We start from the raw sequence: 17,652 nt of genomic DNA, 5'->3' as shown, positions 1-17,652 counted from the left end.
TGGGTACGCATATTTATATAAATCAAGTCTAGGCCTATATTTTTTTATTTTATTTATCTTATATGTTATGTTCTATGTGTGTAGCATAAAGGCACAACAAACTTAAATTTTATATGTTAAATATATTCCCTTGAGAATGATTTCTCCTGTTTTAGCTTCTCTGCATTGGCCCCCTGTAAAATCCAGAATATAATATAAAATCCTTCTCCTCAGTAACAAAGCTCTTAATGGTCAGGCGCCATCTTGTTTTAAAGAGCTCATAGTATCTTATTATGCTACCAGAGCACTGCGCTCCCAGAAAGCAGGGTTACTTGCAGTTCCTAGTGTCTCCAGAAGTAGAATGGTAACCAGAGCCTTCAGCTATTGAGCTCATGCTAGTCCTGAACAATCTCTTAGTTATGCTGTAACAGGCCTAGACTGACGGAAGACTTCACATGATGCAGTTCTCTCCTCCTCCTATCCCGCTCCATCTGTATGCAAAAAGGTTATAAGATTATATAAAGGTTGTTGTAGGGAAATTAAGCAATTCAGGACATTTACCTGAAGTGTTGACAGTGAATGGGAGCAGATTTTTGTTACTTTTACACTGTCTTCACTACTGAGGGAATATCTTTTGGAATAATGGTGTTTCTTCTTCCAGTAGCATTCAAGGGACTTTTAAGAATCTGTGATAAGGAGTACTGAAGCTCTTATGGAAGCTCATTGTGGCCCAACACCTAACTGTAAGATCTTACTGTAATTTGCCACACATATATATCTATATCAGTATAACCACAGTTATCCTGACCTTGTGCCTGCATTCGGGTGCGGATCAGTGCCAGCGGGTAACTTGCCAGCTGTCCACAGGTGCTGGAAAAGGCACCACAGCCGACCAGCACCATGATTCCTGGGTCAGCTAAACCTCTGTTCCTGTTCAACCAGGCCACCTTCAGAGTCTGTGGAATAGAGGAAGTGAGAAGAAGGAAAACACTAAGGAGATGCACTGTGAACGGCACGCTATGTGATATTTCATGTCTCTCTGACCTCGTAGACAGCCAGGTCGATGCCGGCATAAGGGACAATACTCAGCATGTTCGGTACGTAGCCCTTGTAGAAGGCTGTGATACCTTCTCTCTGTAGAATCTGTTTGGCACAGTCAGCCATCCCTGAGTATTGGCCTGTTTTTCTTAGTGTGAGACGGGTCTTCAGCATCTGTGAGGAAAAGAAGAGATGTAAATCAGACAAGAAGGACAAACAGAAAGTGTGTTTTCTTCAAGATATATATATGTTTCTAACTGTGTATTAGCCTGATATTACCTCCATTGGGTAGATGGCTGTCTGAGCAGTAGCTCCAGCCAAAGAGCCGGCAACAAACCTCTCATGAACCCTCAGATTTCCTTTTTCATTACTGCCACACATCACATTCTTGATCTATTCAGAGTTATAAAGGAGAGGAAAGAATAAAGTAATCATAATTTGAGAGAATTGCAATCATAGACAAATGATAAGAATTAATTATCATAATCTAGCATTCTGGGGAATACGTTTATTCGTTTGATTTTAGTTAGATGAAAAAGATCAATGCCACTCTCTTCTAAATTCATTATTATTGAAAAATAATTTGCCACACTGTTATAAAAATTACAACTTTACCTGTTCATAAGCTGTGAACTTTATTGCAGTTTCTGGAGCAATTTTAAGAACATTGATGCCGTTGCCCCTCCACAACGACCGCAGTCCTCCTTCTTTCACCATGTACTGAAAACTGCTCAGCACATTCCCTTTAAAATCAGTGGAACCATGAACCTGGCAGAGGAGAGTCAGAGAGAAACTCTGTGTAAAGCAGCAAAGGCTGAACGAAGGTTCATCTTAAAGCAAATCAAAGACAGAAAACGTTGACACATGAATGACCATTTGGTTCAGACCAATCTAAGAGATGAGATCATTATTACCCCTGACCAACCTGTCGGAAGACTTTGAGGCGGTCTAAGGGGGCAGTCCCAGTCCGAGATACAGATCCAGCCATTACTCCAGCCATCAAATGCCGCCACACATAACCAGACTTCTTCTCCTCTTCAGAAAATTCATCTGGGACTGTCAGCTGCTCACCTATATCCAACATCTATTGGATCCATGGCGGTTGGAACAAGGATCAGATATTAAGATAATGTTTTTCTTTGTTGAACAGTACGTGATTAATTTTTATTGCAAAATGTTGTGTTACCATGACCCGAAGTACTGCAAAGAATGTGCATTTGTTTGGAATGCATTATTTAGAAAAATATAAGTCAAGGGCCAAATTTTCGGCATTCACTTGTCATCTGTCTTTTCGGTTCTGCCATTTTTAATAAATTAAAGTAAATGTTTTCATCTACTAGTAATCCATCATTGTAAGTCAATTAGTTGTTCAAACTGGCTGCACTTCCAGTGTTTAAACTAAGAAGTGCAATGACAGGGTAGTTATTCAAAATATCATCAACATCTAGTGTTCGAACAGTGCATTTTTTTTAGAAATAAGCTCAAGCCATATTCTAGTTTATTTTAAGATATTCACTGCGGGCCATTTAAAAATGAGGGAGTGGGCCACAGCTGGCCCGCAGGCCATAGTTTGCTCACCCCCTGCTTTATGCAATTAATGCTTTAACCTAACCATGTCTTTATTTAGAGATACACAATGTTGTCCTTGTGTCTGTGTTTAAAGCTGAGGTAGGCAAATTATTTCTGTTTTTTTAATGTTATATTTGTTGAAATTCTATTTACATCCCGACAGCAGTCAATAAATCAACCCGTCCACCTGCATGCACTCACTGCGCATGAACATGTGTTTCAGGGGAGTGGCTTTGGAGGGAGGGGGCGAGATTTTCAAACACTACCCATCTCTTGCTAGTTTGTCCATCGTTGCCTACCCCAGCTTTAAGTGTGTGTGACCTCACCAGTGAACGCTTCCAGTAGCGTGCCACGTCCTCCATGTTAGTGAGAGGGTTAAACAGGAAGTAGTCTCGCCACTCATTCCAGTCAATGGTCATGGTGCCGTCTTTGTCCATTCTGAGTGACAAACACATAAACGAGTTCTGAAATTCACACAGAGTAGAATCATTAATGTAGCCACTGAGTTGCAGAGGGTATGATCGGTAATTTGCTCATGTTTAGAAATGGCAATGAGCTTCTTGGTTTACCACAGTCTAGCTCATCAGGGAAACTGAATGTGCAAAACTAAATCTATTTTCAAGACACTAAAGTAGGAAATGCAGTACCTACTTGAAACAAAAGGACAAATATTGAGCTCTAAAGATGCAATGTAAGAATGAAACACTCCTTGGTGCAGGAAAGTTGTGAAGGCTTTGATCTTCACTTTACATTACTTGTGCCATTATTTAAAAGGATGTTTCTAATCTGAGAAGGGATGAACTGGAAATGTGCATAAGGAAGATTATCAGGTGGCAAGAATCATAATTTTCACTGTTGAGAATTGTTAACATCCAGGCCAGGTGTATCTTTTCACTTTAGATCCTAATGTGATGGGATATCAGATATCAACATACTGTTAGCAGACCTTTGCAAAATCCTGGTGGCATCCTTGAGGCTGATGTCTACACCGATGGTGTGCAGCGAGTGCTGGATCTCTGCTGCATCTATCTGACCTGCATGGAGCCACCAATCCCACACACAGTAAGAAAGAGTCATGAAATTAAAGCATGGAGAAAATGTTATGTCAGTGTGAACATTTTGAAGTAATAGTGCCATCAAGTATTATTTATTATTTTAGCTTTGTACTGTGGGCTGATACAGACCATCATTGTTTCTGTCGAGGTTACTAAACATGATTTTGAGCTGTTTTTCATGGGTGCGAAGATACTGCGTGAACTCTTCAAAGTCCAGCACTCCATCCTGGTTGGTGTCCCCAGCCTGCACCATCTGAAAACACAGAGAGCTGGGGCAATGAAAAATAAATGGGCATTAGGCAGATATTTAGTCAGGGACCAAAAATGTTTGTTAGCCAGAAGGTAGGTTGTAAAAATTAATCACAGGTCCAATAATAAAAAAATATATTTTAGCCTATCCACACCCCGAACATCAGACATCATGTCACGGTGGTGGATTATTGTAAAGGCAGTCTATGATTAATTATATACAACAGCATAGGTTTGCCTTGTTTATGAGTGCAAATGCAACAGAGGTGACCCATGCTAAATACCACAAGTTCAAAATTGCGTTTCAGGTTTGTAGTCTTTAAATATTCCTCTAGCTTGCCATCTGTTGGAGTGATAATGTTACTGCATGTTGTGTAGTTGACCTACAAAAAAATGTGAAATACAGTACAGTTTGTGTTCATTTATTTGTCTGTTGATATATACACAACGCATTCAAATGTTACACAAAAATATAACAATTACAAATTTCATTGACAATTGTGGCAATTGTTTATGAGAGTTTCATGGAAGATTTTGGTAATTAAATACAGTGTAAACATTCAGTAGTATTTTAATTGCATATTGAAGATATATAGTCTGTATTTTACATGATTAGAATCTCATTTATTATTCTGAAAAAGGTACCACCTATGATCCAGTCCCATTACTAAAATTTTTTCAGACAGTTTAGGAAAGTGGGCCCAGACTATAAAACTACATTAAATAAATGTGGAGTAAAAACCAATAAGATATGGTACATAGACACATAAAAGGTTAACACTCTGGACAATGATCTATACATGAGAAGAGATCAAGTGTAGGACCAAGAGAAAGGTTACCACTCTCATCTTTCAAAGTCCTGCCCCTTTACTAAAATAGAAAGCATGCTGCCCTTTACATGCACACACACAACCCAACCCTTACCCTAAAGCTTAAAGACTTAACTTACTGATGTACATTGTATTGATTCACATTTTGGCTGTGTAAACATGTTTACGTTCACACAAAATCAGTAATATACACACACACACACACACACACACATACACACACACACACACACACACAGCAAAGAGAGAGAGAGAGAGGGGCAGCATGGTAGAAAGTCTTCTTGGTGACCCACAAATGTTTTTTGCTAACACAAACAGTCAAAGACAGACTCAGAGGGGAGATGTTATGCTGTTGGTGTTCTTGGCCTCTGCTGTTGCACAAACAGCAGCGGCAGATAAACGAAGTTCCACATAATAAAAAATGGATCTCACAGGCCTTCACTGGAGGTTATGGAGAGGCGAGATCATTGGGTCAAATGATTTATTATTAGAGAAGGAATCCCCTAAAACACCTCACTCTATATGTATCTCTCACTCTCTTTCTCTAACACACACACACACAGACAGATGTATAACGGGTTAAACCATAGGATTGGTTTAAACAATGGCCCCGTCACCAACAACAAATGATTGCAAACATACCAGTTCTAGTTGAATATTTAAGCAAGAATAACAACCTATGGACCTGCTAGGAAACCGCCTCCTTGCTTGGTCAAGTGGGTCTCTATCTCTATGTGCACGCTGATTTACACAGTTTTTAAGAGAGAAAATTTATTGACTGACTGATGCTGAACTTGCGTCAGACGAACAAGTTCAGCATCAATATCCACTCCACATTGACTCTGGAAAGTTGTTTAAATGCCTTAAAATTTAATGTGATATATAAGTACTACCCACAGCCCACATAAATGCCACTGTGTGGTATCCCAGTAAAGAATCAGATGTGTGTCCTGATGTCTTACCCTCTCCAGGGAGCCTCTGGAAAACCCTCGGCCTGCCAGCCCTGTCCGCAGTTCAAGGATGTCAATGTGTCCATCTTTGTTGAGGTCCAGCTGTTCAAACAGCTCAGCCCAGCGCTTCTCCCTCTCCTGGTCCGGACCAGCAGATTCACTGTCCTGGCAGCATGCCCAAGTCCATTGTGGTCTCATAACTGGTGCCAGTCGGGTCAGCTGATTGGATACAGGAGCATCAGTTCAATCACCACAGCCTGACACACACCAGTCCTTACATCTACCAAGGCCGTAAATACTTTCTTGTACAGCAAATTTAGGAACTTAAAAAAAAGCAAACACATGATGTACATTTAGTTAGACCTGTGGTGCTCAACCTGGGGATCGGGGACCCCTCAACAGGTCACAGATGATTCTGGGGGGGTCATTAAAAGAGAACTACACCGACTTAGCACTGAAATCCCTGTAACAGTCAGACTCACAATTAAAACTGATTCAGCAGCAAAACATGCCGTCTACATTACCCATAATGCAACTTGACCGCCAAAGGCTTCGTTACAGATTTGAGTGAGTTACGCTTCTATTGGCTAATATAGCCTCAGGCCTCACGCAGAGATGAGGATCGGACAAGGCTGGACAGGGATTATAATTCATGTTATAATCCAATTAGCCCGGTAATCAGACCAAGTACACTGTGACCTTTTTGTTGAAATATATATATATTTTTCTGTTTACTGTTTATGCCAGTAACATATCTTTTAGCTTTATCACAGATATGCAGTGGCACTCCCCATGACCTGTAAACAGATTTAAGTGTAAAATCAGTGGAGTTGCCCTTTAAGAGAGGAAGGAGGAGAGAAATAAGGAATAAAACATGCACAATGTTATTTAATGTTTAATTCTTTGTTGAGAAAAGTATTCAAATAGAACAAAGGTAAAACATCACTTTCTGGCTGAGCAGACCACTACCAGTAGACTTTTGCAATTGGTGATAAGGGGTCACAAGTAGACACTGCTTTTCGGGGTCATAAGCCAAGGCGGTGGGATGCCGCTGATTTAGACTGTCAGAGGGTGTCACATTATACCTCGCTGGTCACACTGAATATACAGCGGGTTGCTGTTATGTTGTACTACAACATATGGCAGAGGTGCAGCACCGTGCTATTGCAATTGAAGGGCAGTTTGCACATGACTGTTCTGCATTGTATTATTTCTATTTCTGTGCGCACCCTCTCTTAATCAATTTTAATCAAGGTCTGTTGAATTTATATGGAGTGGAGCAATAACTGATGCCTGGGGAAATGATTGGTTAACGTTACCGATATATTGGTAATGCCATAGCTAAACCATTGTAGCTCAGTCTCACGCAGGTAGATCCACAAGAGCAAGTTAGCTTCAATATACATTCACGATGACAGCGTGATCCACACACTCTTCTGGACGCTGTTAGGTCTAATAATAAAACCTATAGACCATTTTGCGACTCACTCTCTATGTTTATCTCCAAAACGACCCGCCGCCCATGGTAGACTGCAGAGGATCCGGGACTCAAGAGCAACCGGCGGGACCAGAGCTCAGTGTGGGCCTGCTGGAGCTGAGTCCGTCCCGAAACGGCATTTGACACCAAACAAGAAGCTCCCTCTGGATTCTGCAGCCCCTGCGTGTCCCCCACTACTGGTTGCTCAGCTGCTGCTCGAAGATTAACTGCCACTCTGGTTGAGGAAGCAGGAAGCCACAGAGAAACTCAGTCAGATCCTGAGTGTGGAGGACGGACTGCTGCTGCATGCATGCTGGGACACGCTATGAACTACAGTCTATGGGTATGAAGGACTATAGTTAGAGGTCTATGGGTTTATTTTATTTTTTTCAGAACATACAATCAGAAAAGGAGAAATAAACAAGAAAAGCAAAAGAACATTACAGACACAAACTAACAATCTATATAAAAAGATTCACATAGATACAATAATTTAACAGCCATAGCATTTTTTTTTTTATATTTTACTGTATTCCCTTGAGTTTGTTTCTACTAAAAGCTTGTTGTACAAACTCAAGCTTGGTTACTTCAATTCAACATGCATCATTGTTTTTCTTTTTTCTGTTTTGCCCACCAAGCACAAAATATTTTTCCATGTTGAGAAAATTCTCCAGAAACCTAAAAACAAAAACAAATGCACAGTTGCTTCAGGGGTAGAGTTGTGTGTCAATGTTCTTTTTAACTAAAGGTCTATGGTTGCCAATAGCCATTATCCACTGCACCATCACCAACCCGCATAAGATGCATTAGAAAATGTCAAAAGCATACAAAGTAGTAAAAATGAGTTCCACCTCATCAGCTGTGAGATTAAAAAGCTGCTTGTGTATAAATGCATCAGTAAAGATAGACTAAATATTATTAGTAGAAATGTATATATATTCTGCTGATTAAAACTTTGCATGTTGAAGGCAGCACCTTTTCTTGAGAGTATTTTCACTGCGAAATGATGATCCTCTCTAGACATGATTAAAGACATATAAAAATACCCATCTTTAAATAAGTCTTGACACATGAGATAATTACTAAACCGATTAAGAAAACTAACTATTCAGAACAATACAGGGAAAAAAGCAGAGGGAAAGGAGAAGTAGAAAATATAGTGGCATGATTGTTACTGCAGAGGTACTGCAGTTAATGATCTTGTCAGGTGTTATGTCTTATTTTGTCCAAAGCCTTGTCCATCAACATCTAACACTCACTTCTCCATCCTGCTGTACTCTGGCTCTCCGGAGATGAGTGATGTTGCCAGCCCACCTGCTCCTCCCTCATCACATTATTCTCCTGTGATAAGCACCCTAAGGCTAACTAGGTTCTGCTTATGAGTGACTTTTAAGACAATTACTGATCCCTGACCAAACACACACACACACTGGATGTCCCCTTGTCTTAATTTTCCTATCATATGTGCTGACGAGCTTTGTATTTCATGTTGACAAGCCTATATGGCCTGTGAGCACGTACACCACCTCTCTCATTCAGCTGTTTTCATCTCTTTTCAGCTCCCGTCTCTACACCTGCTGGCCCGAGGGGAGTAGATTGACAGATCAGAGAGCAAACAGGTAGACTATATAAGAACAGCACACTCTAGTTTGGGAGGCTGACTGGAGAACTCAGAAGAAATTGTTGACTGTGTCAAAGAGTGTTCATTTTCCCTTTGCCGGTTTCCTCAAACGACACACCTCAATGTGTAAGGGCCTCTCCTCCCTGCCCTCCTCATGCCTGGAAAAGTGAGTATGCAACTGGGTTCTCTTGTTTTCTATGTGAATAAGTGATTCTCTGATTGCAGAGTTTGTATTAGGAAGTATACGTGTTTGATTTCTTGTGCATGTGTGTGTCAGGGCAAAGGAGATGCGGGTGAAGTTAGGCCATCTGGCTGAGACGCATCACAAGCACAAGTAAACCCACTGAAACCCATGTTTCAAATAAATCTATTCATAGTGTGGTTATCACAGTGAAGCTGAACTTTGGCTGTTTCTGTCTCTCTTCTCAGGTTCTCGGATGGAAAAGCTCTTCACGACCTGGAAACTCTGCTAAACAACAAAAGTATGAAAGCTTTTTCCCTTTATTTCTTTTTATAACACTTCCAAAGTCAGCTCTTTGTTTCAACAACACAGGCATCAAGTATTTTTACATTTTGATATGTCACAGTAGAAAAAACACAGTGTAAACAAAAAAATGAATGATGTCTGAATTTAACAAATTTAGCAGCTTCAGTTTCAGGGTGGTGGTAATGTGCATGATGACTCACTGACTTACTGGGACAGAGCCATGGTCAATGCTATTTTTAGTAACACCTGTGCTCCAAGTCAAAATGACTGCACGCACATTTTTCTAAATGTCTTCCATGCATAGTAAAAAAAAAAAAATACATTAAATGCTGTGTTAATCTTGCACAGCAGGTAGTTTTAGTCTTGCAGTATGTGTCTGTACATGTCTCTGTTTAACACTTATCCTCAGGAATGCAATGTCACCTTCTACAAGGAGAAATGATTAAAGGCAATAACAGTGACTGAAAATTACTGTGGTTAGCATTTCAATACACGTCATAAAAATAACCACGATTCACTATGGAAAATAAATGTTATAGCAAATATTGAAGTGACACTATGTGACTTTAAAAAGAAGAAATGCATTCTTCTTCTTACAAATAAAAACTGATTTTAATATGCAATAAAACACATACTTGATCAATTTAATACAATCTGTCTTATTTGGTCTAGAATGACCAGTCGGTTTCGTAGCCAATGTTAGCAAAGTATCGTTAGATACTGCTCTATGACTGACGCTTAGTCAGTCCTCGGATTTGATAACTCTTCTCTACTCCTGTTACTGTTACACAACATTTTAATATTTACCATTATTACCATTAAATGTCATTGTGTGCACAATGTTGCTCAAACGTTAAACAGCCACATTTAAAAAATAAATCCATGACCAGTGCATTGATACTCATGTGGACAAATTCTATCCTTAGTTTGCCAGTGCCTTGACAATATTCCCCTTAGTACCTACCCCCAAGTACTACTCGTCATGTTCAAAGTTGTATTGGTTCTTCTGTGGAAAATAACCCTGAAGATATCATTAGGGTTAGCTTGTGCTAGGAGACCACACATCTATAAAGGACAGCATGCATTGCTCACTGGGGAGTTTTGAAAGACATAGGTATTTAGCAGGTAAATGTATATCCAGCATTATCGGAGCTTGTAAAAGTCAGGATATCTTTGCCTCTGCTGCTTTGATATTGACCTTTTTCTAATGCGTCTCTTGTGAGTCCCACAGCTTAAAGGAAATTGAAGAGTAAATCACTGGAGTTTTGCTTTAAGCAAGTGGTCATTGTAGTTTGAAAATGTGCATTTCAATATTTCAGATGACATTTTCAACTCATTTTCCTACAGTACATTTTACAGAAATTTTCCGTGACAAAGCCACATGGAAAAAGTGCTTTCAGGTTTGAGCTTTTGAATAGTTAATGGCCCATTAGAGCTGTATCACAGAGTAAGCATGAGATGTGGCCTGAGTTGCTTGTAACTTGCTTTTCCTTGTTTCTCTCCTCCTGGCTTGTTCTTCTCTTTCTCTTTTGTTCATGTCTCAGGTGGTCTGCAGGCGTTTCGCAGGTTCCTGCGTTCAGAGTTCAGTGAGGAGAACCTCGGGTTCTGGCTGGCCTGTGAGGACTACAGGGTTTCTCCCTCCAAGACCAAGGCCGGCATCATCTACAGTCAGTTTATCAACCCTGACGCCCCGCAGGAGGTTGGTTAGAGAGGAGAGTGTGATATAAGATGAACACAGGGGAACACTGAAGGGAGTGTGCCAACAGTTAACAAAAATGATGAATGGCATTTGGTGAAAAGTACGAAAGTTTCCCCCCTGTATTTCTGCGTGCAACGAGTAGAATTAAATGAAAGCGCTTCTTTTTATAACCCGTTTTCCCTTCAGGTAAACCTGGATGCTGAAACCCGGGAGGCTCTGTTGAGCGTGATGGACTCTCTGTGTGCCGACACATTCACCATGGCACAGCAGAGGATCTACAGTTTGATGGCCAAAGACTCCTTCCCCAGGTTCCTGCGCTCCGCTCACTGCATGGAGGCCATTAAGGCTTTCTGAACACACACAGTTTACTACCAAAGACCTGCTTTAGAAATAAGTGCTGATGAATCCGCATTGCTTGACATGTTGATTGTATTTCACTAGTTATTTTAACAACTAGCTAGATTTGTGATTGTTTTCCATTTGGTAGTGCTGTCCTTGTGCACTGTAAGCATAATGCATGTTGTTTTTGTTTGACACAGTTGTAGAAATGTAGATGAAACTAGTATTACCTCTGAACTGTGTTACATCCACAAAGGATTTAAATAAATACCTCATAACAGAGATCTCAGTATGTGGTATTTAATGACATCAGTATTTTATACATGCACACAATATGTATATAAACATATAGAAGTTTGTTCCGACAGGCTGCTTCAGAGCGCATGTTGACATTAAAACAGCTCATACAGTGTTCAGCCTCATATCTGCTGTCACATTGCTGGTCTGTTGCTAAATTGGACTAGAGAAAATTCAGACCCACTTCCTTAGCTGATGGTGTTTATTAAAGACAAACAACCCGTGGCATGTCTCAGCTAAACGGCTCCACTTAGTAGAGGCTTACTTTAAAACGGGGTGCAATGGTGCATCCCCATGGTAACATACATTAGACCTGCCTAGTCACAATGCTCTGGTTATGTTCAGGTATTTGAATTCTAACACATACATGAGAGAGCTGATGAGTCACTTGAGTTAGCTTGGGCTGAACACTACAAGTCTGAAACTTAAAAAGAAATCTGGGAGTGTGGCGTTAGAAAGCAGTGAGCTCACCAGACTTTGCTCCTCATCTCTGCTCTACATTAGCCTCTACTAGCATAACAAAGCCAAATCTCTGACCGAACTGTGCATTGCAGGTCATTTATTTATATATATATATATTTTTTATCTCGACAAGGAAGAAGAACGTGTGGATTAAATGATCAGTGATGGCTGGAATTTATAACCACAAAGTTTATATCTTAAAGGAATTTTGGCAGTGACAGGTAGAAGAATTATATTTTAGTTGAATGCTTCCATTGGACTTTTTTTATGGCCAAATTTCCAGTGATCAATGATCATTATGGATAATGCTCCTTACATGTCAGCATACTCAATGCTGAATTGGAAGTGATGCAGTTAACTGATACTATTTACACCTTCATTAGCCAGGATTGCAATCCGTTTGCAGTCAGTTTTCTTAAGCAAGGAACACAAAGACACCCAGTACGTGTTCACCATGTAAGGCCCCTGTATTTAATCAAATACCACATCAAACACGATGGCAAGCAGCCAGGGGCGCAAATCATATCCAGAGTGACTGTTCTCTTATTTTATATCATTTTTGGTAAACTGAAAAATTATTAATTGACATCTGTACAAGAATGACTGACGATTTCCGTATACCTGAAGGCAACTGAGACATTCAGGAATTAAAAATAATAGGAGAGCTGGCGTGCATCTTAAATCTGGGTCATATCAGGTCAAAGTGGGTCACTGGACCCATGACTAAGTCCTTAGGTTTAGCACATTCAGCCTAAGCTCTGTAGGTGTGCAGCTGTGTATCAGGTCCTATTTGGAGCTGGTTTCTGGACGGGCTGCTCCTGGGTTGCCTTTACGTTCAGCCCCTTTAACCACACTCAGTGGTTTGTGGAGGGATAAGCTCGCCTTCTGGGTCACCTCCTGCTCAATCTTGTTCCTGATCGCAACCTCTAGACCCTTCAGGGAACAGCAGAGGAGGAGGTCATGTTAAATGTAAGTAATCATACAAGCTCATTGATGTATTTGCTGGCAGATTCTTCTATCAAATTGAGAGACTGAGGCTGAGACAAACTGACGCTTTCTGTTAAACGGGTCCTCACCTTCTTCAGCTTCTGCTGCTCAACCACTTGAGCCTTCTTAGGCGCAATGGTCCTCCCTTTACAAAAGCGGGGGAGGGGGGGGGAGATAATATTAATGTCAAATTACCAAATGCTATAATTAACAGTTTAGCAGATGAATTGTTTAACATAATTAAATTACATACACACAGTCTGTCTGGCTTAAATCAGATAGGACTGAAATGTCATTTGTAAAACTGTGCAACAATACAATGAATAGTAAACTGCCTGCAGAAAACCGTCCCAACTCGGTACTGTCTCACATCAACAGCTCCAAGGCCTTGCTGTCTACATCAGAGTAGAATAGTAGATTTCTTACTCAGTAAATTGTGCTTGCCATTAATAGTGTCATTGCTGTAGAGATAAATTTGAAGTAAGGAAGTCCTGTAACATTTGTTACATATTCCCCTGGCTAGTCGCCAACTATGTTGATAATACAAAACTGTGTTTTATTATTTATTTTACCTTTATTTAACCAGAAAGAAAACTCATGGAGATGGAAAATCTCTTTTCCAAGAGCATCCTGGCCAAGACAGGCAGCAGCACAATTAACAAGGTTGCAGACATTAAAACATAAAACATAACAATTTATGATGGGAATAATTAGTGAGTTACAAGGTCATAAAATATCAAAATTTCATATACATTTACCACAAGTGATAAACTACAAGGATCGTCTGAGTAATCATTCATAACATCTACAGCCAGTGTGTACAGCCTCCATGTCATTTAAAAGTACTTTAAAAGCAACCAGTGAAACCGGCTCCTGAAGATTCAGGACATTTTGGAGCTGATTCCAAGCGCAGGGTGCCGCATACTTAAACGCCCCTTTTCCCAATTCAGTCCGGACTTGAGGGACAGATAATAGTAATAAGTCCTCAGAACGAAGACAATATCTTCCTGTGGCTTACTTTTTGATGTAGGTTTGTAGGTATGGGGGAAGCAGACCAAGAATAGCCTTGTAAACAAGAATATGCCAATTATTAAGTCTACGGGTGGACAATGCAGACCAACCAACCCGCTGATTGTTTAACAAATAAGGTCAATATTTGAATCTTGATTGTGATCACATACAAAATACCTCCTGGGGTCAGTTCACTGGGTATATCTAAAAGTATTTCAGTCTAAACTGCCCTGCGATAAATAATTTGAGGTCATTTTGAAGGGTGTAATGTTGTTTAATTGTATGGCGTTATGCTGAGGGGTGTGTAATATTTAGTCTACCTTCACTGAAACAAACACAGTGGACAGAATAATAGAAACGCTTCTCAGCATAACACAATATTATAATACTAACACCATAACCTTCATAAAAGTAGGATTTATCGCAGGACTGTAGACTTTGTGTGTAACGCTAACCTGATATACTGAATACTGTGTGATACAAAAATGATGCTTCATTTTCTCTTCGTCAACTTACAGTGAGTCATTAATATTAAAGTTACCTTTGTCATTAAAAACGCCATTAAGTGACACACACTAAAAGGAGACACTGCAACACAGGTACGAAACAGATATTCAGTAGTTTCCTCAGAAACTTTAATAGCTATGTTGCTGGAGATTAATACTAAATAACGTTGCAATGTTATGTTATGAAGCCACGTCCTAATTTCTGCTGAACGTAAATCAGCTAACAACGTGTTCAGCTGTCTCCGTGCAGGTTGATGCTGTTTCACTAAGTACATCTTCCACACCGTTTCTACCTACTCATTGGATAAAAGGTAAGATGTTTAGTTCATACCTCCTTTCTTCGGTCCTTTCTGTTTGTTTGTTTGGTGTTTCTTGGAGGCTCCTGGCCGCTTAGCTTTAAACTTCTGCGAACCTTGAGCCATTTTCGATCACCGGAAATACACAACGCACAGTCCTCTTCTTCTTTGGTTCAAACGGTGTTTCTTTCACCCCCGCGTTGTTGCATTACCGCCACCTACAGAACTTCTTCTTCTTCTTCTTCTTCTTCTTCTTCTTTGGGTTTTTACGGCAGCTGGCATCCATTGAGTTGCATTACTGCCACCTTCAGTTTTTATTTACCCTTTGCTTCCATTAATACGAAATCCGCCTATCTAATCCAGTCGCCTTCAGAAAACCAAATATCCATTTCCTACCCTCCACACTTTCTCCATACTCCAATAAACTTTTTACTGTATTATCTATCCGTCCTATTTTTTTTTAACAGTGTTATCATTTCTTGTCTTTCCTGAGTAAATTTCCTGCATCTTATAAGAATATGTTCTGCTGTTTCAGCCTCCTGACATTGTTCACACATTCCTGTAGGATGTTTTCCTTTAATTAAAAGTGTGCTGTTAAGATTGCTATACCCAATTCTCAGCCTACTTATTATCACCTGCTCTTTCCTCTTTGCTCCCCTGCTTCTTGATATACCTACTTTGCTTTGGATCCGTGTAAATGTCTCCCTTTTATTGCATTATCCCAGCTCTGTTGCCATTGTTGATTTACACTTCTCCACACTATGCCTTTCCCCTCTGATTTTGATAATTTAATGTTGACTTCAACATCTCCTTTTTTAACTGCTTCTTTTGCCACCTTCTCTGCTTTCTCATTTCCCTGAATTCCCGAGTGTGCAGGGACCCACAGAAATATGACATTTTCCCCCTGCCGAGCTATTCTTGAATTCATAAATAAGACTTCATAAAGCAAGTCCAGGTGACTTCTAGTTGTGCATGTCTTCATGCTTATAAGAGCTGACACAGAGTCACTACATATTAATATTTCCTTATCACCAATTTGTTCTGTCCATTCTAACGCCATCAATATGGCAAACAGTTCAACTGCAAACACACTCAGACAATCAGATGTTCTTTTGCTAAGTTCTAACTGATACTTAGGAACAACAACTGCAGACCCTGTTGTATCTGTTTGCATGTCCTTTGACCCATCTGTGAAAATTTGAATACTTTCCTTATACTTACATTCCCTATAGCTATAATATACACTAGTTAAATCGGCATTCTTATTATTGCGTTTAATGTCAAGTAGTTCCAAATCTACACATGGTACTTCTAATCCCTTGCCATTTGCTCTCCTGTCCACCCAAAACTTTTTGTGTTGTCTGCTTCTCCCAGCACGTCTGCAGCACCCTTTTTGCTGGATGGCTATCTCCATGCCCTCTTAAATTGACCCAATAATTAGCCCCCAGCTGCTTCCTCCTCAACCACAATGGCATTTCACCTGCTTCTACTTGGAGAGCACATATTGGGGAAGTTCTAACCACTCCTACACACACTCTTAAAGCCTGAGCTTGTATAACATCCAGGTCTGCTAACACAGATTTCGCTGCCGAACCATATACAATACTTCCATAGTCTAACCTTGATCTTATTAAGGCTATATATATGTATTTCAGCGATGCTACATCCGCTCCCCACCCCAATCCTGCAAGACACCTCGTGACATTTATAACTTTTTTTACACTTTTCAACTACATATGTAATATGCTCCCTCTATGTTAATCTCACATCAAAATATACTCCCAAAAAACGAAAACTTTCGACTCTCTCTAAATTATTTCCATATAATTTCAAATACCATTCCCTGACTTTCTTTCTTGTGAAGAACATAACTTTTGTTTTTTCCACTGAAAACTTAAATCCCCATTTTGTTCCCCACTTTTCGACTTGATTAATTCCATCTTGCATTTTCTTAGCTACATATTCCACATTTCTCCCTCTTTTCCACAATGCTCCATCATCTGCAAACAATGATCTCCCCATATCAGTTGGAATGTTTACAAATACATCATTTATCATAATGGAAAATAAAGTTGGACTTATTACACTCCCCTGAGGTGTCCCGTTTTCTACTATATATTGGCTAGATAGTTCTGCTCCTATCTTCACCTGAATAGTTCTTTCATTTAAAAAGTCCATAATCCAATTGAACATTCTCCCTCCAACACCCATTAGGTTTAGTTTAATTAGCAATCCTTCCTTCCATAACATATCATATGCTTTTTCCACGTCATAAAATACTGCAACCATTGTCTCTTTATTTACTTGGGCTTTCCTTATTTCATCTTCTAGTCCCAGCACTGGATCTATGGTACTCCTCCCCTTCCTGAAACCGCTATGGTATGATGCCACCATTTCTCTTTCCTCCAAGAAGTATGTTAACCTCTCATTCACCATACGTTCCATTAACTTACACATATGAGACGTCAAGGCAATTGGTCTATAGCTTCCAGGTCTGCTGGCATCTTTTCCAGGTTTCCTTCTTGGAATTATTATAGCCTCCTTCCAACACCCTGGTATTATTCCATCTACCCACAATCTGTTATACAACATCAATAATTTTTCCAGATTTTCTTCACTTAGATGCTTTATCATACAATAACATACTTTGCCCGCTTTGTCTAGTGCTCTTTTTAACGCTCCTATTGTAAAGGGGACATTCAGTCCATCCCCCACACTACTTTTCCTACCTAAAGCCTTAGCCTAAAGGATTTTCAGATTTTGTTTTCTCTCTACCTCTTCTACCTTCTTCCTGCATATT

At 39.9% G+C, this 17,652-nt stretch overlaps 3 protein-coding genes across 6 annotated transcripts; 1 reads left to right on the top strand and 2 right to left on the bottom strand.

The window, feature by feature from the left end:
* Positions 1–89: 89 nt before the first annotated feature.
* Positions 90–7,464, bottom strand: LOC123969829 (calcium-binding mitochondrial carrier protein SCaMC-1-like). Of its 3 annotated transcripts, none has more exons than XR_006824800.1 (11): positions 7,159–7,464; positions 5,683–5,889; positions 3,771–3,894; positions 3,533–3,620; positions 2,913–3,024; positions 1,943–2,101; positions 1,633–1,785; positions 1,297–1,410; positions 1,107–1,191; positions 788–935; positions 90–470 (listed from the first exon to the last, which is right to left on the bottom strand). XR_006824800.1 is itself a non-coding variant. In XM_046047539.1 (11 exons), the coding sequence occupies exons 2-11, from the start codon at positions 5,866–5,868 to the stop codon at positions 457–459; spliced, it is 1,266 nt and encodes a 421-aa protein (XP_045903495.1). In that variant the 5' UTR covers positions 5,869–5,889; positions 7,159–7,464; the 3' UTR covers positions 90–456. The 3 variants fall into 3 exon arrangements, 2 of the variants coding, with proteins under 2 accessions (XP_045903495.1, XP_045903496.1); XM_046047539.1 differs by having other exon boundaries at positions 1,024–1,191; XM_046047540.1 differs by lacking the exon at positions 7,159–7,464 and having other exon boundaries at positions 1,024–1,191; positions 3,771–3,910; positions 5,683–5,883.
* si:ch211-196h16.12 (regulator of G-protein signaling 5) lies at positions 6,611–11,571 on the top strand. 2 transcript variants are annotated; one of them, XM_046047542.1, is made up of 7 exons: positions 6,611–7,490; positions 8,707–8,766; positions 8,846–8,934; positions 9,046–9,102; positions 9,198–9,250; positions 10,800–10,954; positions 11,141–11,571. In XM_046047542.1, the coding sequence occupies exons 3-7, from the start codon at positions 8,891–8,893 to the stop codon at positions 11,306–11,308; spliced, it is 477 nt and encodes a 158-aa protein (XP_045903498.1). In that variant the 5' UTR covers positions 6,611–7,490; positions 8,707–8,766; positions 8,846–8,890; the 3' UTR covers positions 11,309–11,571. The 2 variants fall into 2 exon arrangements, with proteins under 2 accessions (XP_045903498.1, XP_045903497.1); XM_046047541.1 differs by having other exon boundaries at positions 8,707–8,934.
* Positions 11,572–12,494: 923 nt separating this feature from the next.
* On the bottom strand, positions 12,495–15,068 carry lg04h19orf53 (linkage group 04 C19orf53 homolog). Its single transcript, XM_046047543.1, has 3 exons — positions 14,888–15,068; positions 13,129–13,184; positions 12,495–12,985 (listed from the first exon to the last, which is right to left on the bottom strand). Exons 1-3 carry the CDS (start codon positions 14,976–14,978, stop codon positions 12,839–12,841), a joined length of 294 nt encoding a protein of 97 aa, XP_045903499.1. The 5' UTR covers positions 14,979–15,068; the 3' UTR covers positions 12,495–12,838.
* Between the last annotated feature and the right edge of the window lie 2,584 nt (positions 15,069–17,652).

This window comes from Micropterus dolomieu, linkage group LG04, assembly GCF_021292245.1.
Source record: "Micropterus dolomieu isolate WLL.071019.BEF.003 ecotype Adirondacks linkage group LG04, ASM2129224v1, whole genome shotgun sequence".
In the NCBI taxonomy this organism is placed as follows: Eukaryota; Metazoa; Chordata; class Actinopteri; order Centrarchiformes; family Centrarchidae; genus Micropterus; species Micropterus dolomieu.
Note: the sequence above shows the minus strand (reverse complement) of the source record. Positions and strands in the feature narration are given on the sequence as shown.

Bases quoted from the DNA above. Each gene is read 5' to 3' on its own strand.
- lg04h19orf53 (XM_046047543.1), bottom strand. From the start codon at position 14,978: ATGGCTCAAGGTTCGCAGAAGTTTAAAGCTAAGCGGCCAGGAGCCTCC. The intron at 13,185-14,887 runs GTATGAACTAAA...GCTTTTGTAAAG, and splicing joins GAAAGGACCGAAGAAAGGAG to GGAGGACCATTGCGCCTAAG. The intron at 12,986-13,128 runs GTGAGGACCCGT...TGTTCCCTGAAG, and splicing joins AGCAGCAGAAGCTGAAGAAG to GGTCTAGAGGTTGCGATCAG.
- LOC123969829 (XM_046047539.1), bottom strand. From the start codon at position 5,868: ATGAGACCACAATGGACTTGGGCATGCTGCCAGGACAGTGAATCTGCT. The intron at 1,411-1,632 runs GTAAAGTTGTAA...AACTCTGAATAG, and splicing joins AGTTCACAGCTTATGAACAG to ATCAAGAATGTGATGTGTGG. The intron at 936-1,023 runs GTCAGAGAGACA...TCTATTCCACAG, and splicing joins TCGACCTGGCTGTCTACGAG to ACTCTGAAGGTGGCCTGGTT.
- si:ch211-196h16.12 (XM_046047542.1), top strand. From the start codon at position 8,891: ATGTGTAAGGGCCTCTCCTCCCTGCCCTCCTCATGCCTGGAAAA. The intron at 9,103-9,197 runs GTAAACCCACTG...CTCTCTTCTCAG, and splicing joins GAGACGCATCACAAGCACAA to GTTCTCGGATGGAAAAGCTC. The intron at 10,955-11,140 runs GTTGGTTAGAGA...TTTTCCCTTCAG, and splicing joins ACCCTGACGCCCCGCAGGAG to GTAAACCTGGATGCTGAAAC.